General features: G+C 43.9%; 1 protein-coding gene across 3 annotated transcripts in view; it reads right to left on the reverse strand.

The window, feature by feature from the left end:
- Positions 1–19,817, reverse strand: part of MTHFS (methenyltetrahydrofolate synthetase) — an 84,703-nt gene that overhangs the window by 47,545 nt on the left and 17,341 nt on the right. The window contains exons 3-4 of one of the 3 annotated variants that reach the window (XM_075045107.1): positions 17,120–17,269; positions 12,520–13,861 (exon numbers count right to left, since the gene is read on the reverse strand). The exons of 1 other annotated variant lie outside the window; for it this stretch is intronic. In XM_075045107.1, coding sequence (XP_074901208.1) covers positions 17,139–17,269 — 131 coding nt within the window. In that variant the 3' untranslated portion in view covers positions 12,520–13,861; positions 17,120–17,138. Of the gene's footprint in view, positions 1–12,519; positions 13,862–17,119; positions 17,270–19,817 lie in introns of those variants that run through there. One more of the 3 variants, XM_075045106.1, reaches the window with a different exon arrangement.

A 19,817-nucleotide genomic window follows, 5' to 3' on the forward strand; every position in this document is an offset into this window, starting at 1 on the left:
AGACAAATGAACAATAAAACTGACTGTTCCATCTTGTCCACAATGGATGGGAAAGTAATGAAAATCTCATGAAAGATAAATGGTAAAGTTAGTTTAAAATGGATTTAATGAAAGTAAAAGAGGATGAGTGCTCATTCCAGGCTGCTGATTTATATTTTCTATATTTTAGTCCTCATAACCAAGTTCTGTCTCGTTAGCCATTAGAAGTTTAATACAGGGTTACGCGTTCAGTCAAAATCCAAGCAGCTTTTAATACTTTGAAGGAGCACAATGCTGCATTTTGAAAGATTAGCAAGGGCGTCCTTGGCTGGATCCTTGCATATTAAAAAGTGATCTTCAAACCCGAGTTTTTCTTGTGGGATGGGGGGATGGGGAATAATTCAAACCATCACTCCCTTTTTTTTCCTTCCATTGAACTTGGTATAATGTAAAATTATACCAAACTTGCAACAAAAGGAATAAAGGTTTACAAAGAATTAGCTACAAAATGAGTGGCTCTTGTGAAGACGAAATATGCTCCAAAATTAGCTGAGGGTTGGGTTTTTTTTTAAATTCTATATTCTTTGCCTTTCAGCTGCTCGCAGATTCTAGAAAGAATGAGCTAATTTTTCCCACTTCTTCCTCTCACTATTTTTCCACAGCATAAATAATACATAATAATAACAATATTGGTTTTATTTGGAAAAAAGTGGAATCTGTCTTGGTGTCAGAGCCAGGCTGGAGGCAGCCACAATGTGGATGAGGGTTATGCACCGTGACGAAACCCTCATGTTACACAGTGAGGACCACGAACCAGCAAACCCATTCTTGGCTAGATGTGCTGGAGACACATCAATAAAGGGATGCATGACCTTTTAGATGGGCAAAAATAAGCCAAAGTCCTTTATAAAGCAGGAGGCACAATACAAATGCAGCCCTGGGCTGCCTACAGCGCCTTGCCAGTGACTCAGCACCGAAACTGAGCCTCTCCTAGACCCAACCAGATAGCGCAGTCTCCTGTGACTCATCCCCAAAACAACAGCAAGGCTGCCAAAACGCGAGCGGGGCGTTGTGACAAAGGTACTACGCACCAGTGTTCAGGGTGAGACCAACCCACCCGCTCCCTATAGGAAAGGGCAGCAATTTTAGGTTGCCACCACTGACCTGGGCTGAACGCAGACCGGGGCCTGAGCAGGTCTTCATCTCTGCAGGGCATGGGCAAGACAGGGCTGCTGCAACGGCCAGCCAAGGGCTAATTAGCTAATAGTAATACGCTAATAAGTAATAGTAATTGGCTAATTAGCTAATAAATACTTTAGAGCATTGGAGCCCCTGTCAGCTCCCTGGCTGCAGTGAGAGGGTATGGATCCAGATCTCTGTAGATTGACAGCAACGTCCTTGATCTTTTTAGCTGTATAAATAAGTAAGCAAATAAATTACACACACGCACTTCCCTTCAGAAATGAATGGGAATTTTCCACACACGGTCAAGGAGCAGCCCTCTGCTCAAGGTTTCCTCCCATGCATGTCCCCAGGACTCCTACGTAATATAGGATCCTGCTCCAGCCTCTGCTTGCATCTCTGAATCTCCTCTGCCAGGCTCTGCTGCCATAAAGCAGCTGCTAGTGCTAAGTGACTTTCTGCACCAGCGGTCTTCTCATGAGCAACACTGATTTTTCTTTCCTTAGCAACTGAAGATGCAGGGTCTGACTTCAGTCAATTGATTTTGATAGGGATCGCATCCACTTGCACAGGGAGGAATTGGATGCACCGCGAGTGTCTCAGTCCCTGAATGAACAATTGTACTAACAGCAAGGATGCAAAGGCAACAGATTTCAGGCTGTCGCAGGTAGCAGTAACAGTCAATCACCTGCATGAAATGACTGTGTTACAGTAAATCCTCCTGCTCCGTGGAGTGAAACCATCCTGTTCCCAGCCTCTTTGGAGTCAAAGAAGCAACTCATTTCTTGATGAAACTCAGCTGGCCTTTAGTTTCCCATGGGAACATGTTGCATGGTAATTGTAATCCATGATCAAAATGAAGGAACGCAACCTTGGCAAAGCGAGTGCTTTCAGATGTGAATTGTCCCCAGTGCCCGCTCGCTGCTCTGCACTCTTATTCTGATGCATTAGTATTTATAAACCACAAACTGCTTCTACTGGGTGTCTATTTCTGTAGTGGCTTGACCTCTCAGCCAAGACCTCAGTCCCGTTGCAAAGCTGCGGCAGAAGAGCTCCCAGAATACAGCCCCACCATCGCATCCCACGCGGTGAAGGTGACCCCTGTACTGTGACAGTCATGCCATGCTGTGAAGGGGTTGCCTGGGCACAGCCATATCCCAGATGATAAATAGATGTGGAGAACTTGGCCATGAGCCTCCTACTGCCCTGTGATGGGTTTCTGGACACTTCTAACCCTAAGAACACAGTGGGTGCAACCAGGAGGCTCTCACATGTCACAAGGAGGGCAGCCAGCTGGGTTCCCTCTTCTCCATCCCCTGCCAGCGCTGTGAGTTCTCCTCCCTGGTGCAGAAGGAGCAAATATATTACCCACCACGGCAAATGCCAGACAAATAAACACAGGTGCTTTCTGGGCCCTGATGAGCAGGGCACATCTCTCCCCAGAGAATAATCTCCCAGAAATCGACACATAACATTGAAAGACAAATGAGAATGAAAAGGCCTCTCAAATTTAATAGCCTCCATGAATTACACTGCCTTTTGTCTACATGGACTGTCACTCTTTCCATTAAAGAGTCACTGTCATCAGTAATCCATTTTAAGATTTATAGATGTGGAGATTTATAGACTTACTGTTCTTATCTGCTTTTTTTCCCCATGCATCTCCATGGGCCCCCAAAAGGTGGGATTCCATCCAAAACCTCTGCCCTACATCTGAAAATATAAACCTGTGATGGGATGGCAGGCTTTTGAATTGGATGCCAACAAAAGTAATAATGCTGATAAGGATAGCAAGGATGATAACGTAGCGGGGGAGAGGGGGGAACGACGACAAGGACAAGAAAGGATAAAAGATGAGCAGGAGAAAATAAGAGAGGGATAATCCAGGTTTTAATTCATTTTTCACAAATTGTCACTCTATAAATTCCGTAATTTCTTGAAAGAAAGAAAATAATTAGGTTACTTTTCCTCTTTGGTCATTTTTTACTTAAGAGAAAAAAACCTTGCATCCTTGAAATGTTGAAAATCCAACTTTTGCATCCAGGAAGGCCACTTAACAATGCTCACAATAAAGAATACACTCACGTGGGAGTATACTGATGTTACAAAGTCTCTTCAAACAGCTAGAGGAATTTTAGTATAAAATGAGCCTCAAGCTACCTGCTTTGCATATTTTTATCTGATTCTAGTGCAGTTGCACAGTTTGTTCTGATAGTAATTGAATATCCATATGTGGATTAATACCTTCAGCACAAAATAATTTGAATATGCTCGTGCTGCTTGAAACTAGTCTGTTTGCATGTGCAACTTGATACTGGGTAAAACTGCAAATAGTTACGTGACTTAGAAATCAAAGTACTATTCAAAAGCTTCTAACTCATTCCGAGTCTGGTTGCAGGATGCATGTGTAAGAAACAGATCTACTTATCCTCAACCCATTATTCTACATATTACACTGACAGCAGGTAGTGTTCGAGGCAACTCTAAAAAAGTAGCATTGGACAAAATTCCTTAGGTAACCTTTAAAATCTCTCTTCCAGCTAAGTACTGCTTTGTATTTTTGTACATGCTTGTCTGTAAGGAGAACTAGGACAAATCTTTTTCTGAATATTGTTGCTGTGTTAAAGAAAACTGCTATATTTGGTGAGCTACCAAAGAGAATGCTTTGGTACAAATGGCTATGGTGTAAATCAATGGAAGTCTGCAGGCAACACTATCCACGTATATTAAAAATAAGGCTCTCTTCCCAAATGCAAATTTGCTTAAAGAACAGTGAACTGTGGGGACTGAATGTGTAATGCATTCTAATTAGCTGCCTCTTAATCATAGCTATTACCATGGACTATCGTCATCTTGGAAGCTGTGTCTGTGCTGATCCTTTACAACACGCACATGTGATGGCTGTCAAAGTAATTATCAGCAGAAATTTCACTTGGTATTTCCTAGCTCCAGACAGAGAGAAACTTTAGTGGTGGATTAATTTTGCTGTGCTCTTGGGGAAAGGCAGAAGGGTGCTAGGACTCATTTTAAATTGATCCTACTCAAGCTCTTCAGCAGATAGGGTTATGACCCATGAATTTTAAGAGCTGGCTTCCTTTGCTCTTATGTGTTACATAGGAAGGAAACTATGAAGCCAAAGCTGTTAGTCTCCTCCTTGAACAGACAGTTTCCTAAATAAGTGCCCTGCGCTCATTGCCTTTAATAATCCCTTGGCTGAATGTCATTAATATGCGTGTATTTTTCTCCCAACAGCATTGTTCTCTTGCAAAACAGTTTCTATACTGGGTCTTTTATGCACACCACCTTTTGTATGGCACGACAGCTATTTGAGAAATAAAATTCAACAGGGCAGAACTGTAAATGATAGGAATTTAGTGTGCTTACACTGCTGTTGTCCCATCTTTAAGGTGACACTGAACTGAGGTCATTTCATGGAGCAACAGCATTGCGGAGACTTTGCAAAGAAGCGGGGTGTTCAGCTACAGCCAAATTCTTCCTCTCTGGGAAGTGCTTACTGTATTTTGAGCACCAAGGGGATGTTTGTGTTGTTCTGTGGGCTAAGAAAATGGGAAAATACTGTAGAGCGTGCTCACTCTTCCAACACTCCTCCTGCATCAGAAGGAGGGCTGTCTGTGGTCACCTCCTCCTCCACCTGAAGACAGCTGTTTGTTTCAAAGCGCATGAACTGGCAGTTAGGGCATCTTCCCAAACCCACAGATCTTGCAAATCCAGGAGGAAAGGAGACATTGTACCTGGAAGCACAGAAGTTGTCTGCAGCTGCTCCAAAGGCTCCTTCCAGGCCAACCATCTCCGGCACAACTGCTGCAACACGAGGAGCTCCTTGCTGGCCACCCCGTTGTGGTGGTACAGCGGTCGGACACTGGGTGTTCACCACTGAACAGTTCCCACTTGGATCCGCAGCAGCAGGAGAGGATGAAGCAGTAGTTTGGCAAATGGCCTCTCTCCTTCCCCATCTCCCTCGCTCCAAATGCCCCAAATCTCTGGGCAGGGCCAGTCGTGCCGGAGACCCGGCGAAGAGGGAGGCACATGGGAGGCAGCAGCCTCCGTGCCCACGTGAGAGCTTTCAGAAAAGCGCATGTGATCAGTTATTAAATACATCTGCAAACAAAGCAGGTGATGGAAAATGCCATTTCGCAGCCTCCTGGCAGTCGTCGCCATGCTGACAGGGAGCCATGCGGCATCAGACAGTGGAGAGCCCAAACCTCATTTTTTACACACACATCCCCCCTACTTTAGGTAGTGATTTAGAGATCCGAGGAAGCACTTGACAGTTTAATATTTAAACAATTTGTTTCATGTTTAGACCATCATGTTAATGATCTGCGTGTCACAACAATAATCAAGTGGGGTAGAAACTCACTTGCAATTAGCCACTTCTCCTGTCACAGCCTACAGCGTATCAGGCCCATGGCTTCTAATTTTAGCCAAATGCTTGCTTTAAAATCTAATTTACATTCTGTCGTCGTCCCCCCCCCCCCCAAATCCACAAATAATTGTGTTCCCTACGGCTCTGTATATAAAGTCTCCTGACTGACAGGAGACGAGTCTGTGACAGCCCCCAATGCAGAGCTGGTCCCTTCCCTCCTCCCAGGCCGTTCACCCTGTCAGCTCCTTGCTCCCCCCTGCGACACCAGATGGCTGCAGTCCTCTCCCTGCTCTCCCGAGGGAAAAACATTACATTTCTGGGTGCCACACTGAGGAAGACACCCGCCAAACTCCTCACGGCTTCTGTCCATGCACCGTAAAGTATCCTATAACTGTTGAAGGAGGACACGGTTATTCCAAAAATTTGGGTACCCATCAGGGAAAACAGAGGCAAAGCCATAAAATTATATATCCAGGCTGGTTTTGAACTATTCAAGTGGTAAGAAAATAGCCTGACTGGTTCTGCTGCTGCTCCACAGCCCTTACTCAAAACCAGATTTAAGCCTCTTGCACTAAATACCTTCTTCTTGCCTCTTTATTGTCCCTCTTCAATAATCTGCATTGTGCTGGTACTAATCCCAGCCAGAGGCCTGTTGTGCTGGAGACTGTGCTTACAAAGCCACAAGACCAATGCCCTAAAGAGCTTTAAACCTCACTTTAATTTTGGTGCAAATTATGTAAAACAAAGTGTTCACAGCACTGTTCAACAAGCTGGGGATTTCTTCAGGAATGTGTATTATGTTGAAAAATGGAGTTGGACTCTTTTTCTTTCTTTAAATAAAAGCAAAACAATAACCTCGCCACCAAAAACAGCTTTTACCAACAGTAACCTGCGTAACGTTTACAACAGCAGAGAGTTTTTGACTGATTGTCCTGTGCGTATCAAATCTCAGCTCTGCTGTGGTGGAGACCTGAGTAACAATATCCACAGCAACACGCTGCCTGCACCTCTTCAACATCTTTATTAATGATGTACAGCCGAGCCCCTGCTGCTCGCTGGCGCTTACCACCAGATTTATGGCTAACTTCCAGGGCCTTTCCCACTACTCTTAATTTATTACAGCAAGAGTGTTCATACATGAGAGTCCCGTGTTAGGGAGAGAGCAGCGCATCTGGTAGCATTTTAAAGTCCTACCAGTTTAGGCAGCCAAAGTCTCAGGGAAGCAAGTCTCTCCCAGCTAACGAGTTGCAAAGTTGCTTTTTTAGCCTTTGCAAAGTGTTTATCACGGTCGTAAAGAGAGTAGTCTGCATCTGGCCACTGACTCTTGCAAGGTGTCCCCAGGAGGGTGGCTGCAAAACTGCTCGAGTCTGAGCTAAGCCCTTTCATCTGCCACAAAGTCACCGCAATTCAGCTTACAGACGGTAATCTCTTTTCCCCTTTTTCCAGTGTGATTTGATTGTATCTAAACCTCCCAAATTCCCACCTCAGATCTTGCTGCCGGTTAAATTTACCTGCTTTCTCTTGATATATTTTTTACTCTTGCCCCAAACTGTATTAAAGGGCTGGTGGGCTCCAAGAGTGATGTTCCCAGGGCACCACAGACCTTCCCCACACCAGAAATGATGCAAAACCTCTAAGACTGAAGAGCAAAGTCTGGCCTCTTCAACTGTCAGAGCCTCTGCACGGCCCGACCCTACTACAGACCTTAAAGAGGTAAAGTGGAGCCGTTCCCTTCTCTCTTAGCATCCCTGCCTGACATGCCACCTTGGACACGGAGCTGCAGGAGCCTCAGGGGCCTCTCCGAGAAGAGATTCCCGCTGCTCTCTGTGAGGGCTGGAAGTGGCGAGCTGCCCGCCAGGGCCAGCCCTGGAGAAGCAAAGCCCTCGCCGCTGGTCAGGGTTGGCAGCCTTGCTCTTCACCGTCACCGCACCCGAAGCACAGCTTCACGATCAGCTAGCGCCACTTGAAGGTAATTTGCTCTGTCAGATGAGACTTCTGGACGGATCCCCTCGACCAGCGTGGTCAGAGATGCTGCCTGCCCCCCCTCCCCTTGTTATAGCCCATGTAGTCTTACTCCAGCTCAGCCCTGCCTTGTCCCGCGGGGGTCACTCTCAGGCAGTCCCCGGCTCCGCTCCGACTTACCCTGGGAGTGCAGGACAGCAGCGGCAGAAAACCAGCCACAGAAGCTCGCTCACGGGCAAGGCAACAATAGCGAAGGCCCTGCACAGTTTATCTGTAATTACATTTTGCAGCTGTATCCAGAATGAAAAAGTCATACACGTTGTAATACGGTCTAATAACAATCACTCTATGAATCTAAACTATTTAATAGTAAATGACCCTTTCCAGTACTTTTTTTTTAGCCTTTCTAATAGAATTTCTTTATTAGTAATTTTTTATTAAATTTGACAAGGTGATAACAAAAGGCTATAGAAAAGTATTCAGCTTTATTATAGTCTATAGTACTTTTCCATAAAGGTTAATATGGACTCACCACTCCTAATAATTAAATGGCAATAATTCTGCTGAGAATATTCAAACCTTACAGTTCTGCCCTTTCAAGAAAAATCCTTCATTTTACGTTTATGTTCTACTCCACTCTTCTTCTGCAGTTTTCCCCATCAATAGGTGCAGGAATTTAGGGATATCTTCTCTTTCCTCCCCAAGTACTACTGGACACGCTACAGTAAAATACAAAATAAAATCTACTGATCAAGACAATTCTAAAGCTGTCAACATATTTTCTTCCCTAACTATATATCCAAATCATCTCAAAAGTATTGTAGTCTTCTCTTAGAGTTGATAAGCCATTTAATGTATTATTCTGGTGACAGACAAGCTGGCATTTGCTACAAGCATTTTTATGATTCAGTAGTTTTCAGAGAGACTAGGAAACTAAGCAGCAGATTTACAATATAACAAAATAAAAGCAGAGATCTCATCTGCCTGATGAATGACTAAAGCAGCTTTCATCTGTGGATTTTCAGCTAGTTTGCCTGAAGGTGGAGAACTTATTGTTTAGGATGTGATAACGGTACCCTCAGGCTATAATCAAATGGCATGTGTTGAAGGCTGTACCCATGCAGGGGGTAGAGAGACTTAACTCTGGGGCAGCCTCCATCTAAGCAAGACATGTAAGTGCAATAAATTCGAAAGGAAAAGGAGACACAAGGAAAAGAGAAATGCTGTGTGCATGTATATGGGCTAACAAGCACGTATGCACCAGCAGCCACGCCTGGCCGGCTGCCCTGCTCAGCCAGTTGGCTCTTTGGTAAGGGTGCCGCAGCAGATGTGGGGCTTTTTCAGAAAGAAAGAAATGCAAGGACAACCGCAGCTGGAAGGCCATTACAGACATAAAATTTGGCACCAACAGGCAGGCCAGTATTACTGGCTGACTTATTCCTTAGGAAGCAGATCACGCCTCCCTCTTGGCCAAGTAATGAGTCAGCGGTTGAGATGAGGGGAGAGCTCTGGCCTCTTGACTTCCATTCTCCACAGCTGACCAGAGATCACTCCAGCTGTCCTCCAGCAAAGGCCAGCTCCAGGGCCCAACTTCGGTAGCAAACACTTAAGCCGTGTTTCACGTGGGAGGGCAAGCAAGTCAGGTTTCACTGACTAGAGTGAACCACTAATAGCATGGGTGCCTGTCTCTTGGCACCAAGGGCCACATTCAGCCCACCTTCCACTGAAGGTTAACCAGGCTGTTTCGAGCTAAAATGCCATAGGCGGTGTGAGAGCGACAGAAAATTCATACCGTCCCAGCATCCTCTTATTCCGCCTCTCCATCACCTCTAATCTTTCATCTCCCTCTCCTAGGACTTCATCCATACCCTATCAAAAAGGCCCCAAAAGTCAGCTTCTCTCCCCACAAAGCAAATGGCCAGGAGAACATGAGACACTGTCAGATCTGGACTACACACGAAGTCTTCCAAGGCCAGTGGGAATACTGGACAAAACCAGTAATTGCATTTTCTATGCACAGACATTTTGGTGTCTTCCATATGATTTTTAAACCACAAGTAATGCCAGCTTCCAAAGATTCATCCTGTATTTGAACCTTGCTCGCTGTCTTCCACTTGCTTAGCCGTGAACATGATTTTAACAAAGCCATTTCAACCTCTTAGTTAATTTGTTTCTGAGGCCTTTCTCTTTCAGAGTGTGTAATTAAACTAAAAGAGCCTGGAAAAGCCCCTTACAGTAAATAATTTACAAGTTCCTCCCTGGGGACATTTTTTAATTATAACTCCACTGGTCAGATCTTACTGAATACTCCGAGATAGCAATCCCTGCTGAGATCCTGAAATATAATTAACTTATTCCTTTGGTAATGGTATTTTTCCTCAGCCTATCCATTTCTTATGCAGGGCAGACAGATTTGTTTATAAACAAAGTAGAGATTGATAGACGCTTTGTCATAAGAATAGCAATAATGGCATTCACTGCAACAGACGGGGGCACGTCCATTTGAGAAAAGATGATACTGTTTTGAAGCAATTTTTATAAATCCTACTCTGACAATCCAGCATGGAGAGATACAAAAGAGCAAACAGACAGCCCCGATTCCTCTCCTTCTTGGCAGCCTGCCTTGCTCCCCAAGTGCCATTTTATGCATAGCAAACGTAAATAATTCTGACGCACCTACCAACCCCCTAACCTTTGTGCTTCGGAAACACTGCTATATACTATCAAACTGACAGTGATTTCATGTTATGTGGCAAAAAGAAAAACCCTGAGCGACAGCAGCAAGGTTGGGGATGTCAAATGAAAGCTGTCACATTTATTTAGCTCCGTGATTCTCAAGACAATATACATAAATATTGTTTTACTATCCCCACCAGCCAAATGTTAAGAGCTATCTGCATCAGCCAGGGTCCTGCGGCTCCCTCAGCCTGGCCAATGAGCCTGTGATGATCTCCTCCTGACCCAGGAGAGGCTGGCAAGAAACAAAGCACCAGCTCCTCTTGTTCCCAATGATACAGTACATTAAATAGCTTCCTCATCCTTTCCCACTGCAGCTGTAGCCAAAAGGGCGGTTTGGAGTGAGAGAAGGAGAGAATGCCTCCATGATGTATTGAAATGTGATCTGTGAAATAAGAAGTTTGGGGACACTCATTGCTTCAAGTCCTGAAAGCCTTCAAAGCTTGCTTGCTTGTCCTATACCAATTAGTTCCAGCAGCTCCAGAGAGCCCACGAGGACAAAGCTTGGTGCCTAGCTGTGGCTGTGCTGGACGGGGGCCTGTATTTTGCATTTGAACTCTTCCTTTTTACTTTTTCCCACCTATTTTGAACTCCCACAGAACAAAACATATGACCAAGTCCTCGTCTCTCCCTAAGCACTTTGTTTCTGTACAGTTGATAGTGCTGGCTCTGAAATCTCTTCATTATATGCTGCCCTTTTTGTACACAGTTGTTCACCTGGTATGTCCTGTAGTGAAATACAAGTCAAGCTAGCCCTTATTCTAGTGAACAAATCAAAGCTCAGATAGCAAGATCAAAAGCTAATTCAAAGGGCCATAAAGTGTTGTGACTAAACTCATATCTGAGCTAATAATAATAATAATAATAATAATAATAATACCCTCTTATATAAAGAATGCCTCAGAAAAGCCACAAGGTGCAGAGGTTTTGGATAAAAAACTGCTTTCACACTAGCCATTTGATTTATGTGGCACAAGGCATCCTAATAAAACAGTTCAAAGAAGTAGTATTCAGTTTTAAAACCAAACATCATGGCTTCCCCTAAGCTTGAATATAGCAGCAAGAGGTCATTAGCCTCTGATTATGTCCTGTTATGCTGATGTGGCCTCTTAATTTTGTGCCTAAAGTAGAACTGGAGCAGCATTCACGCAGCCATGCCTAGTGGCACACTAACCAAAAACATGTAAACGTGTCTCAGGATCTCAGATTAACCTCCATGGCTAAACCTTGGGGCAGGACACCACTAAAAGCACCCACTGGTTTTGGTAAGGTGGAAGCAGGTAGCTTGTTGAATGGGGCTGGACTTAATATATGCATTTAAAACATCTATCATCAGATTTGGGATCCAGGTTTCTGCTGTGAAAAATACTGGCTTCAGTGTAGCTTTGTTGATGTCCATGGCAGGCCATGCCATATGGCATAGTGCTGAGCCTAATGTGATGGGTGAATTCAAACAGCCTTGCAGACAAACCTAGAAATAGGTCTGCCACACGCAAAGCCTGCCCCATCTTTTTATTTGTTGCTCTCCATATGCCAACAGAAGTTCAGAAGAGAAGAAGGGATTAAAATACTGCCAGGACAGACATTGTGAAAAACAACAGCCCAATTTTCTCATCATATTTATTCTCCAAAGGCCTTGACTCGTAAGAGTCTGTCTCCCTCCTGCAAGGCAGTACAGCTGGCAGCACTGTAGAGCTGAGAGGAGCCAGAGGACGCTCCACCGCATGCACCAGCACCAATACCGTCCTCTCAACTTCTTGCACAGCCCTTTGTGATACATGAACACATCTTACTCTGCATCTTTCATTTGGTGGAATGAAGTAGTTTGATAAAGAACCAATGGAAGGCCAAGTCTGATCACCATGATTTTACTAAATAGCCCATACTGCAAACTGCTACAAGCTGTCTTGTTCAGGTTGCAGCTTTTCTGCACACACTGGTGGAAAGCCCAGCAGGCCAATACTGAAGGTATCTTCACCCCAGCCAGATGGACCTTTGTTAACACAGGATGGAGAAGCACCAGGGAGCACAGGCCAGAGATACCTGAGTTGCTAAGCCTATGTTCACCCCAGAGCAAGAGGGTTTAATTAGTTACTGTATTAGCAAAATGGAAATAAAACTGAATACAAGGATTCTGAGATGAAAAGGTTCATACGTACTGTAGGCATGGTTTTGTTCACAAAAGCAGTTATTGTTGAGGAAGTCTTAAGGTCATTCTGCTCTGCAGCTGGTCCTTGAGAATTCATGGATTTTTTAATGATGACACAGAGTAGTTTGGTGAAAATAAATGCACTGATTTATTGATTAAAGGAGGAGTTAAACATTTACAGAAAAAGTGAAGTTGCACTGAAGAAAGAACACAGAATTTTGACAGTTTGATTGATCCTGACTGGAAATATTGTGTCCTATTATGATGAGGACAGCGTGCAGAGGAAAACTCACTATCTCCAGATAGTGAGTTTTTTTCAGAGGTAGACTCACTATCTTGTTCCTGATTTCCAGGATGGTCTGGATAACTGGAGAACAAACAACCTTCCATCCAAAAACTTACTCAATCCATAAAACCTGCTCTCTGCAATTCTTAGCATCTCTTTATCCTTTAACATAGGACTCATACATCACACAATACTTTTGGACATTATGAATGGCCCATGTACAAAATTATAGAACTTAAAGTAATTTTTAATATTACTTTACCAAAAAAGAGCTGTTTTCCTCCAGATGGAGAATTCACTGACTGCATTTTAGACTACATTACAATCTTGTATTCAGATAAAGGAAAGAACCGTATACCAAAGCTATAGACGTGAACCTTTTTTTATTAACAGATACTCCCTTTATTTTAAGACAACTTCAAGGAGCCAAGTAAACAGTCAAAATTATCGTATACATGAAAATCCATTAAGGCTTTTTTCCAATCACCATTTTTTGCCCAGTTACTATAGGACTTATCCGGCAGTTTCTTGTTTTGCTAATGGATGCACATAATATTTAAGTACTAAGAACTTTCACTATAACAAGTATCTAATTCCAGAATGGATCAAGAACTGTCATTAGTACACAGTTCACTTTTAATAAAACTGTTAAGTATCAAGTAGCTTGTTCCTCAAAAGTACGATGAGAAGAAATGGTCCTTACCATAATGAAGTCACACATTCTTGTTTCTATTGATTCTAGAATAAGAATTCACACCAGCTATTTGCTAATTAAAAGCAAATCAATGCAATCCTCACTACTATTACCACATTTACACTGTTCGGGTTTTTTTGTTCAAACACAAATAGTGTATTTTATTGCTCCCAAAGTCATGTATGACTACCAAAAAGTCATGATTGATGGATCTGATGTCTTTGGTTGGTCACTTTGAAGGTGGGTTGGTATCAAGATACTTTCAGTGATCTTCATAAAGGATTTCATCTATTTGGACATCATTTTCTGCCACAGGCACTGATTCACAAATCTGTTCCCTAAAAGCCAAGGCAATTGTGTAAGGCTTTCCCCTGGCATGTTTCATACATCTTTCAAGATAGGTATCATAATATCCTTTCCCTCTTCCCAATCTGTTGCCTTTTTTGTCAAACCCAAGGCCTGGCATGAAGATAAGGTCAAGACCTCCTGTAGAAAAATGAAATAAACATTAGTGGATGCACTGTGGATTTCCTGATGGCTTGACTATATCCACATAACTTCAGACATTTGCAAAAATGCAAGCTTTGTGTTTTGCAAAATGCTTCCCTCTCTTTGATCTGATAAAAAATACTTTGAATGCTAAACCTGTAAATTTACATTTTCATCTTATCAACTGCATACTAGATCAGCTGCAAAACAATTAGACCTTGAAAAGCTAGAAGGGAAAAAACCTACATTATAACAAATTTATTTTATCATTTTAACCCCACACTTCCAAATACTAATGATTATGACTCTAAATCCAGGCAGAGACTGAAGTCAGGGAAATTAAAGGCAGGAGGAATCAGAAAATCAAATGAACTTCAACATCAGCCACAAAAACAGAAAAGAAAAAAAGAATGAAAAGAAGACGTGTAAAAGAGAGACAGAACATCTTGACACAACTGTAAGACATCATGAACCTTCACTCAACCTCCCCAAACTAAAGAGCTTTGAATACAATATATTCTGAAAGTGGTTATTTGCCCTCTTATCAAGATCAAGATTTGAAGGCTTGTCTCTTCATGATGTCACATTCCTCTTCTCCCAAAGAACTTTCTTCCTGAGCCTCCAGCAATTTTCACTGTTACTCCAGCAGCACACACAGGCATTCTTCTTGCCTGCCCTGAATAACCCTCCTTCTGGAGGGATGTATGGGGTCCCCAAGACTCTTCTGAGATTGCACTTGATTAGAACTCAAAATCAGTTAAAAAACTGAAACAAGCTGCGTAAGCTGCCAATCACCTGGACAAAACAGACACAATTGGCTGCTGAAACCCTGACAAAAGACCCCACCAACCAGATCCTGATAAAAAGGCAAGATCAGCTAAGCCCTTTTTTTCTTGCTTTGTTCATAGTCTACAAACGGATTTGGATCGGCATCATGCCAGGTAGCCAACTACAATTTACACTTGGCTGCCCGCTTGTTTCAGGAGTTGATTCACATCACTGCCAGGTGGGCAAAAGAAACTGGCTGCCATGCTGAGCGACCACCAGGCATGGAGGCAGCCAGTGTGCAGATTTCCATTACTTATGCAAGGCTTGTTTGTTTAGTGTGAGAAGTCTTGCAAGGACATCCTCTAAGCAAATAAGCTTGGCTGGCCTGGAATGGACTGCTGAACGCAGGAACGTCCCACTTACTAGTTTCACAATGCAAAGTAAGTTTCATTACTTGGTGCTGTAGCAGACAGACGCTTAAGGAGAGAAGTGCAGGAATGGTAGTGGAAAGCCAGCACAGACTAAAACACAGCTGACCTGAGTCTGGAAAGAAAGCAAATACTGTGTCTCATTCCACTGCTTCTTCCCTGTTACAGGAACGGTACTTAGCCTTGAGCAGCTTTTCTATAACTAGCTTCTGCTCCTTCACCAGGGCTAGGATGCATCAGGTGTTTTTCTGCTTTTCCTATGTCCAAAGCTACTCTCTCCTGTCATTTTGGATTGAGCTGCTCTCACTACATCTAGCTGAGGAATGATGCCCAACGTTCAAGGAGATGTGTGGGAGCATGTACTGGAAAAGCCAGAGCTAAGCAGAGTTTTTCAGTTTCCAGGGGATCCCATTGGAGATCACGTATCAACTCCAAACTCAGCCTGGAAAAGCATGTTAAAAGTTCACATAAGACCAACTCATTTGCACTCACTTCCCAGGTTCCTGGAGATTTCCTTCCATTGTTCATCATTCAGAGAAAAGTCACTGATGTGAACACTCATCCATTATGACCTGATGACTAATTAAAACACTGATACAAAATATGCAAGGCAACACAGTGTGAAATGCTTAGAGAAGATCAGTCTTGCAAATCCGGCATCATACAGTTAAGAAGCAGGCTTTTTTAATGAGGTCAGAGGAGTAAGAGGAGGGAATTAGCCAAAGGGCAGACCACAGAATATTACTGGTTGAAATAAAAAGGAGTCTGAGTGTTTTACCACACTGCAGTCAACTTTTGACTCACAGGACACACAAATGGCAAATGGCAAACAAAGAGGAAAAGAGGCATGAGGGCAGAAGTACAGTCTCACCTGAAAAGAGATGCCATTTTTATGGTATCACCATGTACATCATGGTAGATGTAGCATGTCACATCTCAGTTTGCAAAAATTCATATTTGCCAACTGTCAGGCCTATGAACTAGGACCTAGAAACCAGCTGATCATCTCCCCTTTAACACGGTCAGTAATAGATTCAGCAGGTCAAATCCTCCCCAAGTTACTCCTGGGCTTACTAGTTATCCTCTCCATAATTTGCTTTACATCAGCTTTGCATAGGTATTCAGGTGGCCCAGAAACCAGTATGTACCAAACACTAATGATGCACAGAAAGAAATACACTCTGCCTTACACACTTCTTTTTAACTGTTTTCACTCCATGTGACTCTCATGTCAAAAAGCAGGAAACATTTGCAGACACTACTGCTGGCAGGTAAGACTGCACACAAGGGGCAAACCTGCAGAGTAAAAAGGTGCCATTTCTCCTTACATTTGTATTACAGACAGGAAGACGACAAGTCAGGGGAAGGACTAAGGAAAGAGGGAATTGGCAGGAACAGTGCAGGGAAGAAAGATATTTTCTATGTAGTTTAACTGATAGCACCAGGCACACTCAAGTGAACTTAGATGTATTAAAGCACTGTGTTTTCTTCTGGGTTCTCTGGAGAAACAGACTGTTTTAATGAGTCAGCTCCTCTATAATCACGGATTTTTTATGCCAAATAACACAAACAAGCTTGTGCAAGTTTCAATATGAAAAATTATGCTGTAAATACTGTAACAGTTACCCTTGTATTTTCCTTCTGCTGGAGCACTGCGATACTGCCTTTGGTCTGACTCACAACACGCTGTCTGAGATCTATGCAACTCACACTGCACAAGATTTAAGTAAAATGCCAAGCAAGACTTTCGGTAGAAAAATGACACAGAGCCCGAAGGCAGTTCAAACAGCATTAGCCCCAAATCCTGCCCCGGGATCTAGAATGAATGGCAGAGAGCTGCATGGAGAAAACGCTTCCCCGCCACATAACTTGGGGAGCAACAAAACCTCTTGTGGTGCCTGCGGCAGCACGGGGGAAGAGTTGTCACAGGATGAGAGGTGACACACAGATGAGACCAAGATTGCAGACACAGATGAGACCAAGATTGCAGACACATAAGATTACTATCAGCAATGAGAGTACATCAACAGGATGGCAGGTGAGGGCAAGAACATCTTACCCCTCTTGGCACAAGGCCCTCATGCTCCCAGGCCCTTCCAGCCCTGCAGGACCACCGGTTGCCACTCAGGACACCCTGCAGGCTTGCTCTGTTCTCCCATCCTACTCCCCTTGCTCCCACAGACCGCTGTGTGAAATGGCATCCTTGTCCCTGAGAAGACAGAGCAGGTATTTGGGCATCAAATCAGTTTTTAGTGCCTCATAAAACATGCTAAGAGAGGTCTCACATTCACTACCTACTTCTATCCCTCTCCTTGTAATGTCCACTGTTCCCTACGTGTCCATAGTCATTAACTGGTGGTTCTCGGATCCCCGAGGGTCCTATGACTACATGCCAAGAGCCCAGGAAAGCACACTCACAGTCAGGAGGGTTTTGCTACAGGTAATTCGTGCTTCTCCTGGAATACTCGCTTGTGGTCTGCAAATTGCTAAAGGCTGAAAACACTGTCTCAAGCAACAATGTATTGCTCCAGCTTCTATGTAGAGAATATCAATGCTTCTTATACACTTAATTAAGCTACTGGGTATCCCAGTAAGGTTAGCAATTATGATGACAGTCACCTAATACCTGCTGTATCTATGACATGAGCTCTTGTGGCCACAGCTCCTTCAACTGTGTAGCACCGTGCGTGAAGTAATATACCCTGACTTATCTATCAATGTGGGCATACAGCCATGCTGACACGGCCACACAGGTTTCATTTATACTGCTAAATACAGCAGAGCCAGAAAACAAATTGATTTACAGGATCACAGGTGGTCAATACTGTTGAATTGTCAGCACACTGTCTGGCACTGCCAGTCCAAGTGACACCCACGCCTGCTCCAGGGGACAGGATTCCCATGGGCAGTAAAGACAGAAGAGTACAGGTTTGGCTCCTTCCACTTTGTGCACTCCTCCTACATCAACAAAACTGCTTTTGCTTCTCCAGACACAGGCTTTCCTGCCACATGCCAGAATATTCAATACAAATCCTCAGACTGATGCTACAAAAATACTGCTGTGATGGTCTGCCATAAGGCCTCATATTATTAAAGACACTATGAACTGGGGAAAAGAGAAAAAAACCCCAGCATTGCCTTGGGGCCACAGAGGCATCGTGTGACACCAAAAAAGAAGAGACAGTCCAAGTTCTGTGTAGTGTGGACAGGACTAGTCTGTGCCACTTAGCCCTGTGTTATTTAGCAGTGTAGATACAGTCATAGCTTCAGAACCTGCCATGTGGGTGTGCAGGCACACTCTGTTTGCACTGAGTAGCAAACATCTATGTAGACATACCTTATGTCACAGAGAAGTGAAATGACTTGCCCAAGGACTCAGGAAACGTGTGGCAAAACTACGAGCAAAAGGCAGGTGTGCAAGCTGCATGTCCCCTGACTTAACCAGCAGACCAAAACATCAGCATCCCCTCTCTGGTGTTTTAAATAGGAATACACGGTTTCGCTTCCTCTAGGCAGCTGCGGTGAATCTCCCCAGTTCGGTAGTACATTTCTCATTACCCTTCATGATGATATCAGGTTTGATTTGTTCCCCAGGGAAGGATTTTCTCCTTGCACCTCATTACCTCTCTTCTCCTAATCTGATGTTCCTATTTGAAATGCCAGCCAGCATTTTCAGAAGTGTTCTTGACAATGGTTAATTACAGAAGAGTCCATCAAACTGCACCGATACAGGTCATGTAAAGACTGCCGGGGACTTGTCCTTCCCTCAGTAGGAAGAGCCAGCATGGCCCCTCTCCTCGCAGGTTTGACGGGGCTCCGCCAGCCCACTGCCACCAGCTGTGTGAGGTCATTCATCTCCTCCTCCTTCCATGAGACAGTCCTCATGGAAGATGAAACTGAAATACTTTGTCATCCCACCTTCTCATCCCTCGCCGCCACTTGCTTTGTGGACACAGTGAAGGCCCTGGGACCCATCAAAGTGGGAGCTAGGACTCTTTTGATCCTCACCTCCAAAGCACTTACAAGAGGATGATGCAAAGGCCGACCTGCAGCAACTCCTGTGTCCCTGTAAAGAATGGCAACGTGCTCATAAAAATCATGCTCGCAGCACAGATGCCTTCTGAGCTCAAGCCTCCAAGAGGTCGACAGCAATCAGCTCTGTATGCCACTGCTGCTGCTCCTCACAGCAGCAGCTGTGCAGTTTGAGCTTCTCCCTGAAGCACAGAAGTTTTTGCATCATTTACTCCATCACCATAAGGATGGTTTGATCTTCCCAGCCTGGTACCTTGGGCAGGAAAAAGCTTTTCAGCAGGCACAGCTTGCACTGTGGTGGCAGTCAGGGACTCCCCTTCTTTGCTCAGATGTAAATGTTTACCTAAGGTGCAGGACCAGAAGAACCAGGACAAGAACGACTTTCTGTTTAAAGGAAAGGCATGTTTATGGTGTTATGCACGCCCATAAACAATGTCAGATCAGTCTACGCACAACCTCTGTGGAGCTGACAAATATTGGAAAGCTGTTCACTTACAAGGAATGAAATCTTACTTTGGTCCTTTTCTGATCTAGCAAGGACCACAATGGAGAAAAAAACCAAACCCTTTTGCAGGAAAACCTTACTTTTCAGAATGAAAAGAGTGCAGTAACCATCTGCTGCTTCTCTATCTGCTACCCCAGCAGAGAGGAAAAAATTAACACAATCACTTGATCCTAACATTTTAAGTATCAGTCTTGGTGACATGCAAGGTATGAGCCAATGA

The sequence above is a fragment of the Buteo buteo genome, chromosome 13 (assembly GCF_964188355.1).
Source record: "Buteo buteo chromosome 13, bButBut1.hap1.1, whole genome shotgun sequence".
Taxonomy (NCBI): Eukaryota; Metazoa; Chordata; class Aves; order Accipitriformes; family Accipitridae; genus Buteo; species Buteo buteo.